Genomic DNA, 12,642 nt, shown 5'->3' with positions numbered 1-12,642 from the left:
TGTTGTATAAGAGGAATAAAACGATTGAGGACGTGTTGTTATTGGAAAATAATCAACTTCAGGGTGGTAACAGTAACCTCACTGATTCACATCACAGTATTGTTTGGATTCGTCGGGTTTTCATACAGAGTTGTAAGACATGATGGGAGAAACACTTAGAATGCTCAAGGTTTCATTTTTTTTTTTACGTTAAGCCTTGAAACTTTCCAGAGTAACGAGTTAGGACGACTTGCGTCTTATATATTACTGTAGGTACAATGTTCTACCTGTCACATCGACCAGAAAATCTACAGCCGGGCTCGTAATTATCGCGTTAGACCAGGGGTGTCCGATCTTATCCGGAAAGGTCCGGTGTGGGTGCGGGTTTTCATTCCAACCAAGAAGAAACAACACCTGAGTCTATTGAAAGACGGGATCCACTGATTACAGGTGGAATCGGGTATGCTTGGTTGGAATGAAAACCTGCACCCACACCGGGCCTTTGCGGATAAGATCGGACACTCCTGCGTTAGACTACACGTCATGTTATAGGACATCTAGAATGTTCTGGACGTGGAATAAAGAACCTATTCCCTCTGCTCCAGGCCTGGCGTGGCGCAGGATGGGCCGTCTCCTGGGAGTGAGCTGCATGCTCCTGCTCATCCTGACCGCCTCCGTGTCTTCAGCCTCCCTTGTTCCCGAGGACTACGCAGCCGACGAGGCCGAGCACAATACCAACGACGTGCTGTTCGACGACTACCGCGGCAAAGGCTGCGTGGACGACAGCGGCTTTGTCTACAAGCTCGGCGAGCGCTTCTTCCCCGGCCATTCGAACTGCCCATGTGTATGCACCGAGGATGGACCCGTGTGCGACCAGCCCGAGTGCCCCAAAATCCACCCCAAGTGCACCAAGGTGGAGCACAACGGCTGCTGCCCCGAGTGCAAGGAGCTCAAGAACTTTTGCGAGTACAGGAGCAAGACGTACAAAATACTGGAGGAGTTCAAGGTGAGATGCTGGACGTTGGTTATTTTCATGCTTGGTTTGTGTTAATGCGGAGTGTGTGCTTCCAAAAGGCTTCCTTTTAAAAAAATCTTCTATCCTTATATATTTACTCCTTATGTCATGTGTTTACAATCTGCTTAATTTTGTATTGTAACATTTGTTGAGGGTTTAATGACGACGCCATCGATAGCAACTAAGAATTCTGGAGTTTTTTGTGGAGACGAGTAAGATTTCTGGTTGGTCAGGGTTAAAAACGTTGGTGTCCATCCATGATTTAGCATTCTAAAGAGGTGGTAGGAAGAGCTGTGGTGAATCTTGGTGAACTGAGATAAATGCGAGTGTCATCTGCATAGCACTGGAAGCGAACACCGTCTTTTGGGGACGATGTGGCTAAGGGAAATATGGTTAAAAGAAGGCGACCGAGGACGGAGGCAGGCAGCGGGGTTGTTTTTTACCAGTAGTTATAAAGTCGTGCCTATCTTAAAGGTGAGGCGCAAACCAAACATGGCTCAGGCCACGAAATACTGATCAAGGAAACGCAGAATGTCAAAAAGTGTCCAAATCCAACAGAATCAGAAGAAAGAAGGCATCAGCAATATGGAGATCGTTAACGACTCTTAGAAGAGCATGCTCGGTACAATGAAGGACAGAAAGCCGAGTGAAAAGGTTCAAAGAGAGTGTTGGTGTTGAGATTCTGGTTCTCTGGTTAATTCCCACATACCGAACATGCCAGGAAGGGGATTAGTGATTGCGTGTGAATGTGCGTCTGTGGTAACTGGTGTCCCATTCATGGTGTAATACTGCCACACACTCGGTGTTTGTGTGATAGGCTCCAGACCCACTAACCCTGAAGATGAATGACTGAATATGCCCATACAACTCAAAACACAATCCCGTCTGAAGAAGCTTTATCTGCGTACATCCAGGCATCTAAACAAAATGTGAAAAGGACCTCCAGCTCCATTAACACGCCACACTTAAAATCGGTAAAGTAATGGCATCGATCAATCTGCAAGGAACCACTAAGGAACTTGGTGGATACAGGTGGAGAAAGCCAATCTCAGAATTTTTCATTCATTAAAAATAGACATCAGTACATCGTTAAGCTTGATGCAGATCCTGAAAATGGTTTAGACGCATGGAAGTGTGGTGTCTGTGCCATGTGACTCGGGCGAACGTCACGCGATAAATGAACTCCCGCGTCGTCGACTGCCCTTGCAGCGTGCCGACGTGTGATGCCTATCTAAAGCTCATCCATCACCATAAAAAGCACTATCAGGTCCGTGCAACGAGCAGCAATCCACCTGACGAAGTAATCCGTTTGATTTCTGCGTGCATCAGTGAGCATATTTCTCCTTGTTTGAAATTTAGCTTGTCTGTATTGATCTCATCGAGATGGCAAGCCAATCAATCATGCACAGAAACACTCGGCGTGTCTAAAGAGTCCTGTCAGTCTCGAACAGACGCCTCAGCATTCAGAGTATAGCTTCGATGAGCAGTTTTCCAGCGCGCCAGAAACTCTTCAGAAGTCCATGTTCATGCATTAACGCCCTGCGAATGAATCCTCCTTCTACTCCGCAGGACTTGAAGTTCATCGAGCTAAAAACCTCTTTTCGTTAATAACTCCTCCGTCTCCGTGGTGCCGAAAATCAAAGAGCCATGTTCAGAGCATGCAACTTGAGTCCAAAAGTTCTATTGATATTCACATGGGGAAAGTTTCACGTCTTCAGAGTCGAGTTACGCGCTAGCTTAGGTTGATTTTTCGGAGCTCGTGCATGTCGTTCCTTAGACTCCAGGAAGGGTCGACCTAAACCTGAAACTGGTCACAAGCACATATTGTGTAACATAGAAGAGAAGAGCGGATGCAGGTGAATATCTAATACAAACAGTACAAACGTGATGATATTAAGTCTTGCAAATGTGCACATACTGCCATGTGGAAGATGTAAATCCTCCGTAGAATGTTTATTGAAGCCCTGAACCTTTGTCCAAGTGCTTTGTCATTTAATTTAAATTTGAGAAAGTTTAGACTTGGTAACTCCTTACTTTGATGTACTAAGTCGTTATTTTGATGTAATATCTCTTTGTTACTAAGTAAACATAACGATATCTTGAAATAATACATTACTAAGTCAAAATACAGATTAAGTCAGTCAACATGACGAGATGCTAAGTCAAAATAACGACTTGGTATTTCAAAATAATGAAAAATTAAGTCTTGACTCATTGGTCTTTGTTAGTACTGACTTAGCAAGTCAAAAAACGAGATACTAAGTCAAAAGAATTCAATACTATGCCACAATAATGACTTAATATCGCGTTACTTTGACCTACTAAGATAAAGTAACGAGTTAATACATCAAAAGAATGAAATATAAGTCGATATAGCAATTTAGTCAGTCATAACCACTAACGAAGTCAAAATGATGAGATACAAAGTCAGAAAAACACAATATTAAGTCCAATTAATGAGATACTAATTTAAAAATAATTTATTAAGGCGAAATAGTGAGATACTAGGATCTCAGAATAATGACTTAGTAAGTCAATATAATGAAATAAGTCAAAATAACAATGTAGTAAATCAAAACGAGATACTAAATCAACATAGTGCAATACAATGCCACAGTAATGGCTTAATATCTCGTTACTCTGACTTACTAAGTCAGAATAATGGAATTAAGTCAAAATAATGACTTAGTAAGTGAAAATACACTATAATAAATAATTAAGTCAAAATAACGACCTATTAAAAAAGACTAAATTTCACACCTTGCAGTTCTGGACTTCTGTAACTGTTACAGCTTGGACATTTAAAAAAAAAAAAAAATTTGTGGATGTCATCAACCTTGCACGTATATTAGTCGTATTAACCATTTACACCGACTACATTAGACTGCTGATGGATCGTGAAAGCTTTACATATCGCACAGATCTTATCCATACGATAAAATCCCAGACTTTTTATCTTTTTTATTATGCATCCTATGAGCTCAAGATCCAATTTGAGACCTCAGCAGTGTACCACTGATGTCGTCTCTGGAAAGGATGTTCTGCACACCGAATCTCCAACACCCGAGCTGGAATGTGGTTGGAAGAACGAATCCGTGGATCAGCTGCGGGAAGGAGCGACGCTTGATGCACATCAGCGATCGCTAGCTCGTGTTTCTGCGGACTTAATCCAACACTCCTGCTCGAAGAGAATCGGTTTATATGTTTAACCGCTCTCAATCAGCTCTATTAGATTACAGCTGGAACTGAAGACCAGCAACCGGGTTAGTGAAACGCCACTTATCACTGCAATAGTACGCGCAGATATAGTCGGGGCACGACTGTTTACAGCTGCTATAAATGGATTAAAACGATGACGTGTCATTCTTTAATAAAAATAAAACATCGTTAGTGTTGGCGAGCTGCCGTGATGGAAGAGGGATTAAACATTTCAGAACATGCGGTTGTAGGAATATAATCAGATCTGGAGCGGGAGTGGTGACTCTGCTCCGTCATACCACCCTGTTGTTGATGATTTTCCCATATCGGCATGACACGGGGTCTTTATGTTAATCTCCTACACGGAATTAACTGTTTATCTCATGGGCAATCGGACAAATTGGAACAAACACAGGCCCTGTCCAAAATGGCGCACTTCAAGTGGACTTGCGGTCTCGTGACCTTCGGTTGCGTGTTCTCTGAGTCTACGAGTCCGTAGTGTGTCCCATTTGTGATTTTAACGCTTGTGAGGGTTCTCGCGAACGCCCCCCTTTGCGCCGGCACGGTAGTCCGCTAGCCAACAGCTCTTGCGACAGACCAATCAGAAAGCGGGGGAGGAGTTTCGATTGCAGGTTTTAGCCAGCATGACCGAGAAGAGGATTTTTAAGTGCAAGTTTTTGTTATAATTAACAAGGATTTACAGTGTAATTGAACTGTAGCTCTAGCTTTTAGTAATATTTCATTAGTTTGAAGAATTAAAAAAAAAAAATGTAATTATAGTCAATTAAAATGGAATGGAACTTGAAGATATGACCGTTGTCAATGGTTATCTGATAAAAACGTCACATTGCACATCACGACGTCGAGTCCGTCCCAAAAGCTGTCTATTAATAGCCCCATTGCCCTCGTGGACTCGCGCCTTAGCGCCCCGTAGCTGACGTCACCAAAGCGTGGACTCGGAGGAGTGCCGCAAGGCCCTAGTGCGCCATTTGGGACGGGGCAACAGGCAATGTCATTGGGTTTAATTTATTTATTTTGTTTTCAAATGGAGTCCTAAGGAAACGTACAAGCGCTAGCCTCGCCGTCTTAACATTAACGTTAACCTCCGTAACTTTCCGTGACCGAGTTGTACTAAGAATTCAGAAATCGTTTGCGTCGTCCATTCGAAGTCAAATATTGGACGCGTCACACCAAACGTCACATCAAATATGGATCAGAAAATGTGAAACCCAGTATTCACCCAAAATAGACTTTATTACAGCAGCCTGAGTCTCATTCCTGAGGTAACTTTGCTATTGTAAATGGAAAAAGAAAAAAAATAGCCAAGTTAATATTTCATACTGAAGGAATTTCCCTTGACATGAAACATGGGATTTCATTTTGCTTTGTATCCGAAAATACATTATATCGCGTACCGTATGGTAAAATATTAAAAACGCTGAGTAGCGCAGCAAGTTTATGCATTATTAATATTCTCTGTAGTGGCGTTACAAAAACTTGGCACAAGAAAATACGTGTACATGTGACCCGAGAGTAAAACTCGGCCGTGTAGCTTATTGTCATAACATGGCGTCTCTCAATGCATTCAGGATGCGGGAAGTGGAATGATGTGAAGATAAAAAGCCGTGGGGGTGGGGGGGGGTTTCACGGAAACGGAGTCGGTACACAACCACCACACAGATATACCACAGCTAGTGCAAAGTTCAGTCTGTTCAGATTACTTATTTATATGGCGTAAATTTCGCTTCATCAACGTTAAATGTAACTAATTCCACGAGGCAAGAGACGCTTCCTGAAGTTAATGAGCCTCTTGGCAATCACTGAGGGAGAACTTTCATTCCTTTAAGTGCTCCCCCCCCCCCCCCCCCCCCCACGCTGGATGATCTAGCAGCAAATTTTTACTTCTTTCAAAATTATAATCCTTGATCAAAGTGGAGAAAGTGACATTAATAGTTCAGCGTTGGCGTTGACATTGACAACCGCTCATTTTTCACCGTGTAACTCGTCGGCTTAGATCTTAGGAGTGACGTGCGATCAAATTTGTGTCACGGTAAACAGTTGATGATAATTCACGCTGGGATTTGTGTTTATGCTCGAAAAAGAAAATCCCAATCTAAGGCTGCATTCCAAGCCTTTTTTTTTTTTTTTTGCAGTAGCATCTGTGTTGGATGCAGAGTTGTTAAGAAGTAGGCGGGGCTTATTTTCGACATCGTTGACATCAGGTTACGAATCAGAATTAGCAATAAGCACTGAAACTGTGCTTATTGTGACTTGTGTACGCGGCTATTTCCCACATACGTAATAGTCATCGTTAATAATAATAATAATTATTATTATTATAATAATTGAAATGTAATTAAAGCTGCAACTAGCTAACAGTTTTAACATTTTACTTGTGTTCATATGTGTATGATTGGGAATTTTTTTGTGGCAAAAAGGAACATAGAGTGGTTATATTATGATTGAAATTATAAGGACTTTATGCAACGATGGCTGTGGAAACCGATCACTAATCAAAACCTCCAGGGGCAGAATGGAGTGTTTGACAGAATTCGTTTATTTATTAGAAGATAAACTAATCTCAGAGTTTCTATATTTGCACGTCAACAGATCAGTTAACTTAGAATGATATAAATAAGGTAAACGTAACTCATATTTTCTTTTATCCTTTGGGTGTTTCAGTCAGTACAGAGTGTCGCCGAGTTGTGTTTTTTTTTTTTTTTTGAAATTTTTTTTATGTATTTTATTTTTAATAATTGTTGTGGAAATGCTTGAATGTGCGGAAAACTGCTTGCGAAATTTGCGATTGCGCGAAGTTGTGTTGCACGGTCTTTCGCCGTGATTGCTGGTAAACGAGGCCTGTTAGCTGTACTCTCGAGCGACGCACGTGACTCGACGAGGGCTTTGGCTGAATGCGTCAGTTGGTTGTGATGACGTCACATGACGCGACATCTGCGGTAAATCGGTAAATTAATACTCTACTTGTACAAACACTTCCGCATTAGAACCAAAAAATAAAAATCCGAGAATCGAAATGTTTATAAAGTGACCAATATTTAGTATCACACATATATCGTTTTAAATATTTAAAAGCCACATTGGCAAAGGCATTAGGCTTTTAGCTGGCTAACAAGAAGGCTGCTTTAAATAATTAGCTTGGGCTGTGTGGCCAAGTAAAGCACTATTTTGCTAATTAGGGGGTTTGGGATCAGCTTCCGTAATCTAACACTTAATTCATCCCGTGGTGTATAGCGTGAGGCTGATTAGCTGCGTGTTATGATGCATGACATGATTTCAGCATTTTCCTCTCATAACCTGATACAGATCTGCTGTAACCTGGACTGGGACTTGATTGGCATCCTGTCCTGGTGCCAGGAATGGACATCCAGGCTCTGCTGAAATGAACCATAAGCAATGGGGAAAGAAGGTTTTTTATAAAATGCAGTATTGGATTTCTGGTTTTCTCACCGGACACATTGACATTTCCTAGTGGACGTTTATCTTCAGAGGGGGGGTTTCGGCGCAGGGTAAAAGGGTAGGTCCAGAACGATAAAAAAAAAAAATGGTGCCTGCTGAAGTTACTGCTGCATTTTAGAACCAAGCAGGAAAAAAGGATTTGGAGCAACTTTTCAACCAATTCCCCTTGAGAAAGGTAGCAATTTCTCGAGAGTTGGAATTCCATGACGTGATTTCAACATGGCCGCCCTCGTAGCGCAAAGTACCAACGAGAACAGTAGCGTGTTTATGTATTTTAGTTCAATTTAACTTTGTTTACATGCTGCTATCACAAAATACAGGAGGATAGTTGGATAATCAAAAGGCTCATTTATTTTTATGGAATTCAATTAATTTTTTTTTTTTTGTAAGTTTAAAAAAAAAATAAAACACTTAATATACCCTACATCCTAGATTTAATGTTAAATAAATGTATTCTGAAAAATGTGTTCTGACAACATTAGAGAAGTTTGAAATCTTTGCAAATTTATTAAAAATAAAAAACAAAAAAAAGCACACGTACATAAGTATTCACAGCCTTTGACATGACACTCAAAATTGAGCTCAGGTGCATCCTGTTTCCACTGATCATCATTGAGATGTTTCTACAACTTGATTGGAGTCCAGCTGTTTTCAGTTGATTGGGCATGATTTGGAAAGGCGCACACTTGTCTAAATAAGGTCCCACAGTTAACAATGCATGTCAGAGCACAAACCAAGCCATGAAGTCCAAGGAATTGTCTGGAGACCTCCGAGACAGGATTGTATCGAGGCACAGATCTGGGGAAGGGTACAAAAACATTTCTGTAGCATTGAAGGTCCCAATGAGCACAGTGGCCTCCATCATCCATAAATGGAAGAAGTTTGGAACCAGCAGGACTCTTCTTAGAGCTGGCTGCCCGGCCAAACTGAGCGATCGGGGGAGAAGGGCCTTAGTCAGGGAGGTGAACAAAAACCCGAGGGTCACTCTGACAGAGCTCCAGCGTGTCTCTGTGGAGAGAGGAGAACCTTCCAGAAGAACAACCATCTCTGCAGAACTCCACCAATCAGGCCTGTATGGTAGAGTGGCCAGACGGAAGCCACTCGTCTGTAAAAGGCACATGACAGCCTGCCTGGAGTTTACCAATAGGCACCTGAAGAACTCTCAGACCAAGACAAAGATTGATCTCTTTGGCCTGAATGGCAAGCGTCATGTCTGGAGGAAACCAGGCACCACTCATCACCTGGGCAATACCATCCCTACAGTGAAGCATGGTGGTGGAAGCATCATGCTGTGGGGATGTTTTTCAGCGGCAGGAACTGGGAGACTAGTCAGGATCGAGAAAAAGTTGAATGCAGCAATGTACAGAGACATGCTTGATGAAAACCTGCTCCAGAGCGCTCTGGACCTCAGACTGGAGCGAAGGTTCATCTTCCAACAGGACAACGACCCTAAGCACACAGCCAAGATAACAAAGGAGTGGCTACAGGACAACCCTGTGAATGTCCTTGAGTGTCCCAGCCAGAGCCCAGACTTGAACCCGATTGAACATCTCTGGAGAGATCTGAAAGTGGCCGTGCGCCGACGCTCCCCATCGAACCTGATGGAGCTTGAGAGGTCCTGCAAAGAAGAATGGGAGAAACTGCCCAAAAATAGGTGTGCCAAGCTTGTAGCATCATACTCAAAAAGACTTGAGGCTGTAATTGGTGCCAAAGGTGCTTCAACAAAGTATTGAGCAAAGGCTGTGAATACTTATGTACGTGTGCTTTTTTTATTTTTTTATTTTTAATAAATTTGCAAAGATTTCAAACAAACTTGTTTCACGTTGTCATTATGGGGTATTGTTTGTAGAATTTTGTGGAAAATAATGAATGTAATCCATTTTGGAATAAGGCTGTAGTATAAATCGTGGAAAAAGTGAAGCGCTGTGAATACTTTCCGGATGCACTGTATAGTACTGACGGTTTTTCCTGAATGCAGCACGTCTTCACCATTTCCAAATGGACTTTTTTGCATTGAATGTTCCTCACCTTGCATCAGCTCAGCTAAACATCAACAGCTAAAACACTACTTTATTCCTTTAAGCCTAAACAAACCTTTGGGAACAGTGACCGTTAGAAGATGTTAGTATTTTAGCAATGTCATGACATGTTGCTTCTTTTGAAGCCGGTTTCTTTACAGGAACTTTCATAGGTATCAATACTCCGCCTTCGAAACCACCGACTAAGACAGCAAGGCAGATCTATACAGAATCAAGTTAGCTTCTAATTTCAAACATCACCATTGACAGGAGTGCACACTCAGGGCTGCATGAACTAGTGGACTAAATCATTTATTCGTCATTATTGTGGGAATGTGGATTGGTTGGAATGGTGGAGAAAACAATGAGGCAGACAGTAGAGGAAGCAGGAACGTTCACTTTTGTTAGTCATAAATGTTTTGTTTGTTTTTTTTAGAATCAATGATGCCAATTCTACAGTCGACTATGCATTGTGTAAAACTTGGAAAAGACTTTAAAAAAAAAAAAAAAAAAAACTAAGAATAATTTAATGCGCAAATATAATGTTAACACTTATACGCTATATGAAGTGTGTGTGTGCGTAAGATTGTTTTGGGGGGGGTGCCAAAAGAATTTATCCTGCGATTATTTTTTTTTATCCTTTAAAACTACAGAATCGGTAGATAGAATGCCACAGTGTCCTTGCACTGTGGCATTCCGGATTGTGTTCTGGAGTTGAACTTCCAGGTCTTTCACCTTCCGTGTCATTATTAGCTGTAAAAACCTTCCAAATGCTGCCGTACACTTAGCTAAGGCCATGCTTTAAACTATAAAGAGGTCTCGGGTGATGGACATGAGCTTCCATGCTGTGTGCTTCCATGCAAGTTTCAGAATCAAGTTTCAGCCGAGCTGTCCATACAAGTCCATTTTAAGAACTATTATATCCTTAAATACTGTAATGATGCACAGTATTATTATTTTTGCACGCTTATCGGGCTGATTTAGTTATTTCCATCATTAACGGTGTAGACTGAAGAATCATTGGAGCTGGGAATGTAGATTGTAGCCCGTGTATGAATTCATGTATGAATTTAACAGCACTGACAAAATAGGTTAAAAATAGAATTGGTTTGAACTCTGGAAAATGACTAGTCGACTATTTTTTATTTATTTATTTTTTTAAATTATCCATCGAATGATGCCGATCCTGATTTTCAAGGAGTCTTCAGTCTTTGATGCTATGGAATCAGTCTCATATATATATATATATATATATATATATATATATAAAAAATGTCAATGCAAGTACTTCCTACCTTTCTGAGCTCTTATCAAGGAATGTGTGTATATATGTATAAATTATAAAGGAAGCTTAAATACCTACTCTACTGGCTATCTCACCCATTTTATCAGCACAGCCATAATTCGAGGTTTCACTATGACTTTATATTCCTCTGCATCAAACCCAGCAGGAACGACGAACCTCCAGCACAAAGCGGAGCTGAGAATACATTTCTGATTCGTCTATCTCGCCAGGAATTACGTATGCCGGGGGTATCGTCTGCTCATTTGTGTCAAGAGAGAATGCCAATCTGTCTCTTTGAATCAGGCACAGAGAGCGCCGAGGTCCAGCTGTGAGATGGGAAACAAAACGGCATTGCGGATCCCGAGAAGGGCTCCAATTAAGACGAGCCGACAGGGTAACCTTTGGCGAGGGCCAAACTGGCATTTAATTTGACGTCTCTCGTCCAGGGCCAGATTGGGGGGTTGGGAAAGGATTGTGGGCTTCCGATGCGTCAGTAATTACTGCAGATTACTGTGGAGGTAGGGAAATTTAATCCAAAACACAATACCAGTAAAACCCAGGGTCAGGAAATGCACTGAGGACAAGCTTTCATTTACAGTAATGCTGATGATTGAAGTCAAATTACGATGTATGATATCTAACATTTATTGTGCCCTGCGATGGATTGGCACCCTGTCCAGGGTGTACCCCGCCTTGTGCCCCATGCTCCCTGGGATAGACTCCACGTTCCCCGTGACCCTGAAAAGGATGAGCGGTATAGAGGATGGATGGATGGATATCTAACAGTTATGTGCATGTTCACCAGGAAATATTAGTTAAAATCATGGCAGCGTTTGTTGCGATTTAACTTTGACTATAGCTTGATTTAATAGTACGCTTTTGGAACAAAAAAAATAAAAATCATTCATTTCAGCCTTACATTATTCATTCATTCATTCATCCTCAGTAAACACTTTATGCTGGTCAGGGTTGTGGTAGATCCAGAGCCACTCCTGGGAACACTGAGCGTGAGGCAGGAATACACCCTGGATGGGGACAGTTTATCGCAGGACACACACACATTCACACACTCGTACATACCTAGAGGTAATTTAGAGTAGCAAATCCATCCATCCATTTTCTATGCCGCTTTTCCTACGCAGTGTCACAGGGGAGTCTGGAGCCGATCCCAGGGAACTCTGGGCGGCCGTGGCTCAGGCGGGTTCCATGTGCCGAAGGGTTAGAGCGGGTTCCGTGTGCCGAAGTGTCCTTGAGCAAGACACCGAACCCCCGGGTTGCTCCCGATTTCAGGCTCTTGCATTGTGTGAGAATGAGAAACAACGTAATGCGGGCAGTGGTTGAGACACTAGTTTACTGGAATTACAAGATTTTCATGCATCCCAAATTTCCCGTACAGATGATTGACAAATAAATCAGTTAATATCCTGCTTAATACCTGAGGCCCAGATGGTGGGATTCAGAACGAGTAGCTCACGCTATAGTTTGATTGCTTATAGTGCATGTTGTTTAAATATACATATCACAAAAAAGTCAGTAGAGAGTGAGGTTTTTTTTTCCTTTTACTAATAAAAGAAGAAAGAAACGGCAATTAAAAAAAAACACACACACGAAAAAAAAAATGCTAGCGTACTGCGGCACCACACACCCGGGCTACTGAATCCTCCACAGCG

The 12,642-nt window shown here is 41.8% G+C and overlaps 1 protein-coding gene across 1 annotated transcript in view; it reads left to right on the top strand.

Moving 5' to 3' along the window:
• The first annotated feature begins 601 nt into the window (after positions 1-601).
• The window catches only part of vwc2l (von Willebrand factor C domain containing 2 like), a 32,245-nt gene continuing 20,204 nt past the window's right edge, over positions 602-12,642 (top strand). The window contains exon 1 of the mRNA XM_017470905.3: positions 602-985. Within this exon, the coding sequence (XP_017326394.1) occupies positions 602-985 (384 nt within the window). The remainder of the gene's footprint in view (positions 986-12,642) is intronic.

Source organism: Ictalurus punctatus, chromosome 6, assembly GCF_001660625.3.
Source record: "Ictalurus punctatus breed USDA103 chromosome 6, Coco_2.0, whole genome shotgun sequence".
In the NCBI taxonomy this organism is placed as follows: domain Eukaryota; kingdom Metazoa; phylum Chordata; class Actinopteri; order Siluriformes; family Ictaluridae; genus Ictalurus; species Ictalurus punctatus.
The sequence above is the reverse complement of the archived record's forward strand: the minus strand, read 5'-3'. Positions and strand labels throughout refer to the sequence as shown.